The sequence below is a fragment of the Patiria miniata genome, unplaced genomic scaffold (assembly GCF_015706575.1).
Source record: "Patiria miniata isolate m_02_andy unplaced genomic scaffold, ASM1570657v1 HiC_scaffold_9, whole genome shotgun sequence".
Taxonomy (NCBI): domain Eukaryota; kingdom Metazoa; phylum Echinodermata; class Asteroidea; order Valvatida; family Asterinidae; genus Patiria; species Patiria miniata.
Window position 1 is genome coordinate 26,647,022 of NW_024037076.1, and position 13,035 is coordinate 26,660,056.

Here is a 13,035-nt window from a genome sequence, read left to right on the forward strand (position 1 = left end):
ATTTCAGAGGCGGAGACTATATTGAGGCAAAATGAGGAATGTCCCCCAAAACCTTGTTTAGAGTAATCGCCGCCTGCAGTCGGATATACTAGAAAAATCGTGTCAAAATCGATGTTGATTGTTTTGTATTTTTGAGTAGCAAAGGTACCCAATATTCAAACTATGCCTTTTGTTTTGGGAAAAACACCTACAAAAGTGGAAAAGTGAAGAACAGTTTTTTACTATCGGCGTTGGCAGCGCAATGCGTGTTTTTTTTTTCAAAGCCGTTTTTCTCAAAATGAGGTTAGCGACTCGTGGCAGGACACTGTTGAAGTTCCTGCGTCATATCTTTGGAATAAATTAAGCTACAGAGATCCATCTGGTATCATTGGAAAGCCAACGAATTGCGCTTTAACATGATGCACACAACATGAAAAGTCAAAGGTGGGGGTTATTCCTCATTATGCCATGGCAGGTCACAATTATGCGTCTTTGAATGTGCTAAATGTTTTAGTTTTGTTTTGTAATCCGTCATGCAAAACAATAACAAATATCAATGTATCGGTTGGGGCAGTGAAAGTGACTATACCAAGTGCCAAAAGGACAAACTGAAACGGAACATAATTTTTTTCATTGGTATCACTGTAAAACCTTCGTAAGATCAAAAGACAATCGCGCCCTTTTACGAAATGGTCATTGTTTGTTAAAAGTCATTCGCAATGAAGTCTAGTCAGAACATAAAATCGTACGATGATTTGGAATCTAGTCAAATGCCATCAAAATCGGTATGCTCAGTTTGTGACCAAAATTGTCCGTCAGTCAAGCACTATAGACACCTGTCTGTCAGAAGGGCATAGCTCATTAATAAAGTGTTGGTTAATAAATGATGGGAGATTGTAATTAGCCTAACGAGAGTTCCCGGTTGCCATGGGTTACCGAGCATTGTCAATATAAAAATATTCGTATCAAGGGTCTCCAGTGACGCGAGAATTAAGGGATGCGTCGATTTTTAAAGGACAATCGTAATTCCTGAAGTTCATTCGCGAGATGGAAATATGATTTTGAGAAGCATCTGTTCCGATACCATTTAAGAAAGGAGGACACGAACCCGATATAGCTTTCACTACGCTTGCAACAGGAGAAGCTCAAAATTGTTGCAGACCAACCCCCAACATATCAGAATTTACTTGAATGTGCTTAATACTTTAGCGGCACGATTATATAATAAATATATGTTGGTATGTTAAACTAGTTTCCCAAGGAAATAGATAACAGAATTAATGTACGGGAACACATATTAGGCATACAAGCTGGCTGAACCCTGTAATTTACTTCCATATTATTTTAACATGAGTGGAGACATCCATATGTCCACTCATTATACAATGATGTTAAACTTCACTGGCTAACATTTGCTGAAGATGTTGTGCAATAAATGACGAGAAAAACAATTATTATTATCCACAAGTGCTTTAAACTGAACGAGGCACATTATGATAATTAAATTCCCAATGCTATCATCCGTATCAATTCTCAATATATCACAATTGGATAGCATATCTTGAATAGCTGGACTACAGTTGGGAGTTTCGAACCGAATGCAAATTTACTACATGTGTGTATCTTTAGAAATACTGCTATAAAACGAACTAACCCAACGTTGGTTAAATTTGGTCAAATTTAATCAACATTGGGTATAAAAAAATGACTCATTTTAACCGACCGTTGGTTACCAGGTGAACCACACAACAGTTGGTTAAAAAATGGGTTAAAAATTAAGCAATTTACCCAACGTTTGGTAAAATGTAACTAATATTGGTAAAATTGCAAACATTGACACAATGTTGCTTAAAACTTTAACCAACCTTTTTTTACCAGCCAAATTTTAACCAGTGTTTTGAGAGTGTATAATTCGTTCATTTACCAGAAAAATAGAAAACGAAATTCAACTAAATGCCTTTACTCGTCACGGCACGTCGAACCCCTAAGCTCAGGCCAGGAATCGGCGATCCATCACGACTGTTGACGATTTCCCACTATCTGACAGTCATTCATAACTCATGAGGGCCCTTCCATTAGCGGGCAAGCCTCCCCAGCGGGCCGGCGTAGGTCAGCCGTGACAGCTTAAAACCAATGAGCACAAGCGCGCTTCCCCCTTCTTTTCCCGTACCTAATTTGTCTCTCTTTTATGATAACCGAACTTGGCCGAATACAAACAGAGAACTCAAATTTGCATGACGCTTGCCACTTCAATTTTGAGAGGATTGTTTATGGCGGAGTTCTCTTTCATCTGTGATGAATTAGTTCTGGCAAAGGTGCTGTAGGGAACATCCCATTTTCGGTAATCCTTCTCTTTGGGACCCCGTTCCTATATAAGGTTAAAAGACTCACCAAAACAGCTGACTAAAATGACACTCAAAAGTGATTTTTAAAAAATATATCTTGACACAGCTGGTAATGACACCTTGAATATTGGCAGGTTTGATTTTGTGTGATGAGGGCAGGGCTTTTATTTAATAACGGGGCAAAAGACGACAACGACAACCAGAAAACAGGCTCAAAAACCAAGATGGCAATTCTGAAAGCTCGACTCAATGAAAGCTCGATGCTGATTGGCTGATAACAAAAAAATATTGTTCTAGTTTTTCTATCAGCTAATCAGCATCAGGATCAGGTTTTTATTGTGTCGGGCTTCCACGTGCAGGTCTCACGTCTCTGACTGCAAAAAAAAGGGTATTCAAGTCACATTTTCTTTGAAAGTGCGTTTCAAAACTACAACAAAACATGAGTTAATCTGAAGAAAAAAGACTGCGTTAGCCTGCAAAAGTCACTTTGGTACTGGACAGTCACCTGCAAAGTTTTGAACAGAACTCGTACAAAAAGAGGTGTCCTAAAGATAAGGATTACCCCATTTCCTATACAATAATTCTTCATACATCAAGAGTAGACAACAAAGAAAAAGTCTGAAGACTCTATTTCCCCACATCCAGAAAACGAGTTTAGTTAAAATACATAGTAAAGAAAAGATTCGCCCACAAGAAATAAAAATCGAGAGACATTATGAATGCAAAATGAAACACCCAAAGATGCATGATCCAAGAAGTATTCTTCGACATACCAAGTTCACGGAGAAGCCCTTTTCTATGCGCATGAGCAGTAAACGCTGACCATCTGTCATGATGACAGTGATGCGCAGAGGATGCGCTCTGTGGCAATCTGAAGCGCGGCACACGGACGAGTATCGGTATAAAACACACAGACACACTCACTCGCTGAACAGTGAGCAGTGATATCTGTATTGACGAGCACACTCGTGTGTTGGCGGGCAGCACGCGTGATTTACCACGATACACGAGACCAAACTAACAATTTACCGTTCACACGATACCAGACGAGACTAGTGAGAATACGCACTTCCGAAGATAAAACATGCTGTGGCATCATTCAGTCTCCTTCTAAATTGTGAGATGATATTCGTGCCGACGTTTCCAGATTCATCTTCCTTGATTCTGGCATGACGTAGACGCACCACAGCTTCTTTACTGGGCAGTTTGTTCCATCTTGAAGTTTTCGTTTGTCGGATCCTCTGGAGTAAAACTGGTGCATCGATAGATTTCAATCCTTACCACCAAAAAAACATGGAAAACTCTACCTGGCCGCCCGATGTGTATTCCAGCTACGCCACAACGCTGTACAGCGATGCCGCTAATCACACCCTGGATTCTGTGTACGCGAGCATTGGTGGTAATACCACCACGGAGCCCACACTTTCGTGCCCGGCACCGCCCGACCTGCTGTCCAGCGCCATGGTGGCCCTGGTCACCGTGGCCTACGCGCTCATATTCTTCTTCGGCGTGACGGGCAACGCCCTGGTGGCGATCGTCATTTGGAACAACGTGGACATGCGGAGTTCCACCAATTACTTCTTGGTCAACCTTAGTCTGGCCGACCTGATGGTTCTCCTGGTCTGTATGCCGCCTCCCCTGATGGAGCTGTACGTGCCCCACGTCTGGCTTCTTGGAAAGTTTATGTGTGAGTAAAAACTCTTTTTCATTGAAGAAAAGTTAAAATCCTCTTGTTCTCGTCATAACTTTGAAGCCGCAGACGATCTATTCATCAGGGCCTAAATTTGCTTAACACAAAAACAGTGTGGCTTATACAAGCAGATTACCAGCCAAAACTCCAAGTGATTTTCATGCTAGGCAAACAACAGCTGAATACTAATCATGAGTAATATACATCAAAAGGTGTTTTGGCTGGTAACTTGTTTTATAAGCCAGACTTTTTTTTGTTCTCAGCAAATTATTGTGCTGAGCAGCGCCGTGAAATTGGCCCCAGAACGTAATGTCATGTGCATTTTACATCATTTCTCGTGACGTTAACAGTAATGTTTTTGTCCTTCAGAAATAGTCATAAAATGAAAGTATTATTGTTGGTTGTACTGGTCTATGGTTGGCCTAACGTAAACTCTTGCTGACAATTTATGGGGTATTCTAACAATGTTTAATGTCCTTCATAAACAATTACGGTATAGCTGAACAACAAGGTGGAACAGACAATACGCAAAATAGAAACGTGCCAGTAAGCCATAGTTGTAAAGAAGAGGAGATGCAGACGATTGAAAAGCAGAGCATATTAATTTGAATACAAGGCGTGCGCTTGGAACACCCTAGATAATTAGTTGATATCCTCATAGCCTATTATACAAAAAAAAGAGGACAAACAGGCACATCCCAATCTATTGTTCCTCTCCCCTCCCTTTATTTATGCTTCAATTAGGGAGAATTTACTGGCTATCGTAAGTACACCTTAATGTTAAAGGGGCATTATGGCCTCAAGTCCCCGAAAATTTCATGTTTTGGATTGTTTACTTATCATATCTCAAAGGTCTGGTTGAAAGGGAACTAACCTTATGTCTTACCGTTCCCGAGAAAAGACGGGGAAAAAAACCGGTTGTTTACATCGGACGCCGTGGAAATTTTGTGGCATAGGCCTCAACATACGTATTTCAAGTCGTCTCTATTCAACGAACTACTCACGTCGTGTGTGTGTGTCTAACATAATACGCACAGACACAAAATACACAAATGTTAGTTCTAACACGTCCGCAGAATGCGACGCACTGTGCGACAGGATTCACAACTAACACTCACAGCTCTATTTTTCTGGGACAAAATGACCCCTGAAACTCGTTCTTTTATGGTTCTCGAAGGAATAACACAAAAACGCCCGGGTTTTAAAGGATCATTCTGTGGACGTTCATATCCTACTTTTAAATGTTCTTTCCAATTAATATAATTTCGTCTCAAACGCGTTATCCCAATTGGGCGCATTCCAGGCCATAATCCCTTTAACTGCCCACTTACAAACACAATACATACGTCACGCGAAATATGAATGCAAAACGAAATTATGACGTCAATTTTTATCCGCGCTGCAAATTCCCCAAATGTAGAGTGCGTATTAAAGACTTCGCCGCCGGCCACAGCTCTTTTTCAAGCCCCAGGTTTGTAGGTTGGAACTTGGAAGACTGACTTTTCAGTCGTGCATGCACAACGCCGACGGCAATACACCCACGATCAGGGCTTGATAAAACCGACATAAAAACAGCTGCTTGAATACTACCTGACAAAGGGGGCACCTGGCTTGCTAGAGAAAATATTTAGATAATCGCGGCGGCGCAATAATCGTGTCTCTCTGATCCACTTTCATCAGAGAGAGCTCGGGGCGAGTGCGGACGGTTTGTGTATAGAGTACTTAATCAAATACTTCAAATAAATGTAGGTTTTCCCGGCCAAATTCAACAACATTCGGTTGATTTTAAAGTTTTCCAATTCACGCAGGTGTCTGAATTAAGATCAATCTAGGCTTTCTTTTTTTTAAATAGTATTGTATTCAATTGTGTGTTTGTGCACACGAGATTTTGTTTTTAATATGCAGGCTCGTTTGAGTCATTCCTTTGATGGGATTTCAAGATTGCATTTTTAATCGTGCTGTAGTCAAATTTTTACCGTTTTTTCGCAATTGGTGCAATCAAATTAGGTCATCGAAATGGTCATGATTTTTGCAATTAATCTTCGATTAATCTAATCTTCGATGTAGTGAAATTAATTCCCTTTGCTTTTATACACTTGCTCTTTTTTAAAATACACTTGGGCACTTAACCGTGGTTTATCTCCCACCCACCCTAAAAAACAAATGAATAAAATAAACAATAAACGGAAAGTAAAAGCTAAAAAAACCGAGCAATTCCAAAAACAAGTCTATAAGTATCACATCGAAAACATGAGTATTGATTCAGAGGGATAGTTGTCTGCCTTTTGCGACATGGTCTACCGTGCGAATATTGACTCAGAAGTGATTTGTTGTTGGTACAACGGAATGAGATGACTATCGTTACAGATAAGACCCTGTATAGACTGATTGATGCCCGTCTTCCTGAAGATTTTGTCTCTTGGAACTATCGAATCAATTTCTGTCACGTAAAGACTGCCGCATGTAGAAAAAAAATCAGCTACTTGTTATTTGCCCTGGTTATTCGGGTCTCGATCTCGCTAGATTATTCCGTGGATTGAGTGCCATATCACTTTTTTCCGTGTAGTTTATAAGTGAGTACCATATCATATTTCTTGACGACATGCATGCATAACAATCGCGGAAACACAGTGGTTGCCTCTTTTGAGCTCCTTAATCATTTCCCAATGTTCAAGTGTTCAAGTCTCGGCACGGACAGCATAGGCCTACGGTATGGTTGATGTGAGGTCAACTTGAATTACATTAAGGAACACACACTATCAACTTAAGCCCAATCGACTCGATGAGAACAGCAATCGACATAAGTTGCACAGCTGGTTAGTGGTTACCAACATCGTATCGTATTTAGGACATACATACAGGAGGGAGCCAGGATTTGAGTATTCCAGATTAAATTTGACACTGATTCGTCTGGAGATCATTCGCTCTTAAAGTTTACCGTAGAGGCGTAAGATACTTGATTGTTATTACTCGTACTTGAAGTAAAATTAACGTAACACATTAATGTCTCTTGTCACTTAATAAACCCTTAAGTGGCAGCATGCAGATTTCATTGAATGACTGGTACTCAAGCATAAACAAAATTAAAGAACTGACTTTGAGAAAACAACAGCCCTCCCCCCCAAAAGAGAAACTTTTAAGCTAAATCGACTGTAAGGTTGAAGCACAGGAGATGGTAAAGCCGTTTTGCTCACGATATGGAAATGTGCATCGAGTTTTCGTAAATTGTTTTAGCGGTGTTTTTTTTTAAGCGTACAGCTGATTGGCTGCATAATATTGATCATAAAACCCGTTTTTTTCCTATTATGTTTACACCGAAAGAGCAATACCAACTACAAATTTCTTCAACTGCAGAATGTGGCGATCGATATCTTAAAGTTCAACGTATTCTCCTCTTTAAACAACGGGTTTCGACCCAAATAACGCCTCAACTCTTGAGTCCAGTTGGTTGTGATGCAATGTTCTCGCTGTGAATTTAATCATGTCACGGAAGAAAAACAAACCACTCTTCAAAATGACATGACGGATCGCATAAAAATGTCAGTCAACCTCAGCATGCCGGTGCTACACTGTTTTGCCATGTCTTAAATGAAACATTTTTCCTCATCCATTTGGGTCTTAGCAACACTCCAGCGCGATTAGCTACATGAACAAATTCCCTACATGAAGGAGTGTTGTAAGTCAACACTCGCACAAAAAGGGCGGTCCTCTGGCTGATGATTAATCCTGGCCTCAGACTCACCAGCTACAGCGGACTGGGGAAATCTGATAACGCGAACGTATCAATCGTGTGGCGAATTGCCGATGCACTTCAACAGCTCACCTCGCGAGATTAATCTTTGACTTCGAAGTCTATAACCAAGTGACGAGTTGAAGACGTGTTAACAGCGATTGCCTACTTCGCAAGTGCCAACTACAGTACAGGCCGAATTGACGTGCTACTCCACTCGCTCGTGAGATGCACGTCACGTACTCGGTTGATTGCCCTTTTTTTGCACGCGCGCGTTTCAGACGCGTGTACCGAGGACAAGTTGAGGTATCCGCTTGATCTGTATGTCCGCTATTCATTGATTCATTTTATGAAGACATTTTCAGAACTGCACTCGCACATACAGGGTCGTGTGTTCCACTCTCAACCAACAAAAGGGGCTCATTAGAACAAGTGGGTCCAATTAAAACACTTTTGCAAACTTATTTTGCGTATTGTTTTGATGTGGAAGAAATGGTAAAACAACGGGACCCAATGGTAAAACCGACAAGGCTTGCCTTCGACCTCAGTCTGTTGCAATGACGGTATCGTGGAAGTTTTCTGGCGGATCCCAGATACCAGCATCAAACTAAATGACATTGGTGCGTCAGTTGCCTGGTGGCCCGTACTGATCCATGTATAAAGGGAGTGCAGGACCAAACTGGTAACCAGTCGCACAACAGCCTTTGATAATCAGAATGTCCTGCACACCGAGTGATTGTCGTATATTCTCGTCTACACTGGGACGTTCCCCAGCTAATTATTGCCACAGGTGTTTGAAGTGTGTGTGCCTGATTGAAGAAGCACCTGGGGGATGGATGGCTAATTCTTTTTTTGTCAAAGAGTGTTCCAATGTTTGACCTGACCGAGAAAAGACATAGCCAGGTGTTACTGTGTGGCACAAAAATCATCGCACGCGTCACTCCGCGACGCCGCAAATATCGTGGTGTGCCGTGATATGAGGAAATCCAACCACATCCGCAATATGTCACTGATCGCATTTAGATGAAAGAAACAGGCCCAGATGGGAATTCCATTCTCTTCAAGTTATTAGTTTTTCAGATGTGTCGAATTAAGAGTGTAGTTTGACGTATAATCTTGGCGTGGTGACAAATTTCAATTTATTATGCCGGTTAATATTCATTCGGTAGTTATTCATTCAGTCAATATTCGTTCGTCAGATGTGCTTGTTGGTTGGCTACAATCGGTGTAGAATGCGCGCGACGGGCGATTCCGTATAGCCTTAAAGGCGAAATATTGTTGGATGGGTTAGGCGAAAGATCATTATTTGTAGAATTGGCGAGAGTCATTCGATACGAAACGTGAAGTATTAAAGAAACCGTTTGGTGCATAATAATAATAACGGGTTCTTATATATAGCGCCTTTATTTAAGATCAAATCGCTTTACATTATTATTACCCCTGATCACTGGGCCAATTAAAAACATTCCAAATACTATCTCAGCTCCCTGGGGAGTATACAGCTCGATGTAGCCTGTTAGGCGCAAGGAAGCTTATTCAATCACAATAACCATCTCTGCCCTCACAGGTACCCATTTACTCCTGGGTGGAGAGAAGCAATGAGTGACAAAGTGCCTTGCCCCCAGGCTGGACTCGAACCCACAACCTGCAGCTTTACCCACAGACCACGAACCCAGTGCCCTTAACCACAAGGCCACAGCACTCCATACCACATCCACAGAACTTTTTGGCATGACAACCTCAGTACTACAAATTCTCATTTATCTCGTGGTCGTACGTTTCCAATTAATGTAATGGCACCGGCTTGTAGTAAATCACTACAGTAACAACAAATATGCTCATTGCGTCTAACGAGTTTGGACCCTGTTTTCCCGGGATCACTTAAAAAAATTACTGATCGCCCGTCATTGCACGGGAACGCGCACCCAATCTGAGCGTCCTTTCTGCCCGTGGTTCAACCCAAGGATTTTTCACGCCGCGACGGCGATCATATTTTCCCAGCCGCGGACCCAACTGGTTGATCGATGAAATCAAATCGATAACTGTTTCATTTTTTTTTTTTTATCCCTTCGACCATTCTCTCGTTTCCCGGTTTTCGCACCTGTGGGGAACAGTGTGGCCGAGATTCCGCAGGGTTACGGGTAACCCAAGGACTCAGCAGGGCCGGCAACACAACCCATGAACGCAACACTTCGGTGTTACACGTTATAATGGCACTTCTCACATCTGTCGAGTGTGCTTAATTAAACTGCTGTAGGACACGCACACAAAAATGGCAGCACCGGGCCATATCTAGTTCAGCCTCGAAGCGGGAATTTTGTTCGGCGTCCTTCGGGGTTACACGCAAAGAAAGCAATGTAGTCGTACGTTTCCGGTCTGACGCTTGCGGATATCGCACATTAATGAAGCCTCTGGAATCTAGAACACATTTCTCCGTTTCAGACCTTTCCTTTGAATCGTCGATCAATGATTTTTTAAGACTCCGAGGTTGAAACAACAGAAGCATGGTTGATTTAGGTCCATTCTGCACGCCAAGCACGTTCTTAATTAAATATCTAATTTCATCAATCAATGTGAGATGTATTTTTTTCATGGGTTGGCAAACAACTGGTTGTTTTGTATGGTTAATGAAAGTCTATTGATTTTTGGAGCTAAATTTTTAAGTTGCCTGTGCTAAGTTGCTAAGTTTCTTTATCTGTACTCCCCAATAAATCGGACATGAAAATCGACAGGCTAGGACGGGACGAAAATGCTTTCAGAAACAATCTGATTGAAAAGTACAATCACACGTCATACATCATTCAAACCTTTTGGATTGAGAGCACCCACTTTTCAATACTACCACTGAAGTGCAATAACATAGTAAAAGATAAGTCACAAAGCAGCAATATTAAACTGGAATGCCAAACAATCAGCAATCAAATATTTTGGCGCGAGACAACAGGCAGAAGATTGAAGATCTTGTTTACCCTGACTTACATGCAAGTCCAGATAATTTTAAGGTTGCAGACCAGTAAATAAATTGCCATAGAGCTCAGTGAGAATTACGCCCACTTCCACAATTTTTTTTAAATAATACTAACAACTAACTAAGGTGTTTTAGACACACATCAAATCAAAGCTTATTTCATCATCTTTATTTTTGGTTCAATTTTCTGGGGGTTAAACGATGGCTTTTGGGAGAAAATTCCATCCAAAAAGGATCACCCCTAAAAGAAGTCCTGAAGCCCATCGCCATTTTGAAAAAGGATGTCAAAATATAGCAATTTGTAGGGCCCAATTTCATCCGATTTTCACATAAATACAAGCTCGCAGTCCTCTTCACGGCTTCCACCCTTCATGTTTTACAAACCCTCAAGTTCACGGCCAACAAAATGTTTTAATACCGGAGAAGTTGAGGGCATGCAAATCGTGATTTGGCCGCGAAAGGAATTTCCGGCCTATTTACTGGCCTGCACCCTACTATGACAAAAAGTACCTGTTTACATTAAATCTAATCTCTTTTTTTTCACATCAATTTATTAAGCTGACGTGGACTAACATGTTCCTCTCGTTATTCCATTAATCAGTTTGAGTTCAAACATGCGCATTAACAATCCTGTACTTTCCTCTTTGTCAGCTTAAACAAATGTGCAAAACGTTGATAAAATGACAAACGTTATTAAAAAGTAGGCCTAGTTCATTTAAAGAGAAATATTATTCACTTAGAGCCATGTCAAGTGGAATGTTATTCGGCATGGGGCTCCATCGTAATTCGTGTTTCTTATTCTTATTTCGTCATACTGACACCAAGCATGAAAGCAAGCTTTTGCAAAAGTGTAGTACTTGAACATTTGCACTTTGATCTGCGTTACCACGATATCACGTCTTCTGTTCATTCGGACGAGTTACAACTTCTATATTGACGGTGGACTTGAAGATATCCGGTACAAAACAGAGTGTGCCAAAAAAAGTGCAACTTTCAGACAACAAACAATTCAAACTGTTTAATTTGTTTTTCTTCAGTGAAATTACATAATTACATTTAAGCCTGACCATTTCTTAATCCACTCCTTTTTAGCCCATTCCATTTGGGTCCCTAGATCCAGGAATACGATCCATTATAAAGTGAAAGGGTGTAAATTTTACTCGGGACACTCTCACCTGGACATGCTGAATCTGGGTTAAACATCGAATAGGCATTAAAGTTGGTGACATCACAGGTGAGAGTGGCCCTGGTAAAAGTTACACCCTTTCACTGAATTGATGGTATTTTTGGATCTAGGGACCCAAATACAATGTGGTAAAAGGAGTGGATTGAGAAATAGTCAGGCTTTAATGTAATACACAATTTCATTGAAGAAAAAAAAAACATTAATCAGTTTTAATTATTTGTTTTCTTAATGTTGAACTTTTTGGCACTTTCTGAATATTCAATATTTTTGTCGTTCTTTTTTTTGCAATACCGGTGAAGTGTGAGATTTGGACTGCATAAAAACACGGACTCGTTGACCGTATTGCGCATGCGTGACTAACCCAGCAGCGGTAACTCACAGGAAAATATGAGGCTGACAAAAGAAGCTATATTATAAAGATGAGTCTAAATTTCAAATGACACCGACAATTAGAGGTTGCTCACGAGATTTCAAAACCAGAAAAAAATAATTAACGCGGGGAACGAACAAAGTTTATCGATCTGAATAAAATGTGAATCTCATTAAAATTGATGAATGCCCCTCAAAATCACGACAAATCTGTCAATACGTGCCTCCGCACGCGCTTGCTGTTTCTCATATACGCGTTTATTATTTGCATCTCTCCCGAGTTATCAACAACTGGCAATAACTGTGCAGCATATGCTTGGTGTGAATTACTCGCAGAGATACATTGCGCAGATGTCGTCAATTTCAGCATATGAAAGGCGTGCCGCTATTTTTGCTCTTGGCGACATTGTAGAAATGTAAACGCTGTATATATAATCAGTGAGAACAATACTTGGATTGAAACAAGAGGGTTTACTGGGTGGGGATTCGAATCCTATACAATAAGTTGCTAATTCAAATTCACAGTACAGAGTAAGCCGGAATGATTTGGACCCAAGTTCACCATTTTGTTTTGGCAAATAGAGTATACAGGGTGAGTTAAAAAAAAAAAAAAAAACCCAATTGTTGGGACCATTGTTTTAGGAAAGTTCTGCGTGTAGCATTTTTAAAATCTAGGATATGAAAGCCCAATTCATAAGCTTTCTTTTAGTTCAAGAATCGTTCAAATCATTTTAAATTTTGAACACACCGCCGTTTAAGGTTCTGTCC

General features: G+C 40.7%; 1 protein-coding gene across 1 annotated transcript in view; it reads left to right on the plus strand.

Annotated features, from left to right (window-relative positions):
• The first annotated feature begins 3,617 nt into the window (after window positions 1-3,617).
• The window catches only part of LOC119720984 (orexin receptor type 2-like), a 53,037-nt gene continuing 43,619 nt past the window's right edge, over window positions 3,618-13,035 (plus strand). The window contains exon 1 of the mRNA XM_038190849.1: window positions 3,618-4,011. Within this exon, the coding sequence (XP_038046777.1) occupies window positions 3,618-4,011 (394 nt within the window). The remainder of the gene's footprint in view (window positions 4,012-13,035) is intronic.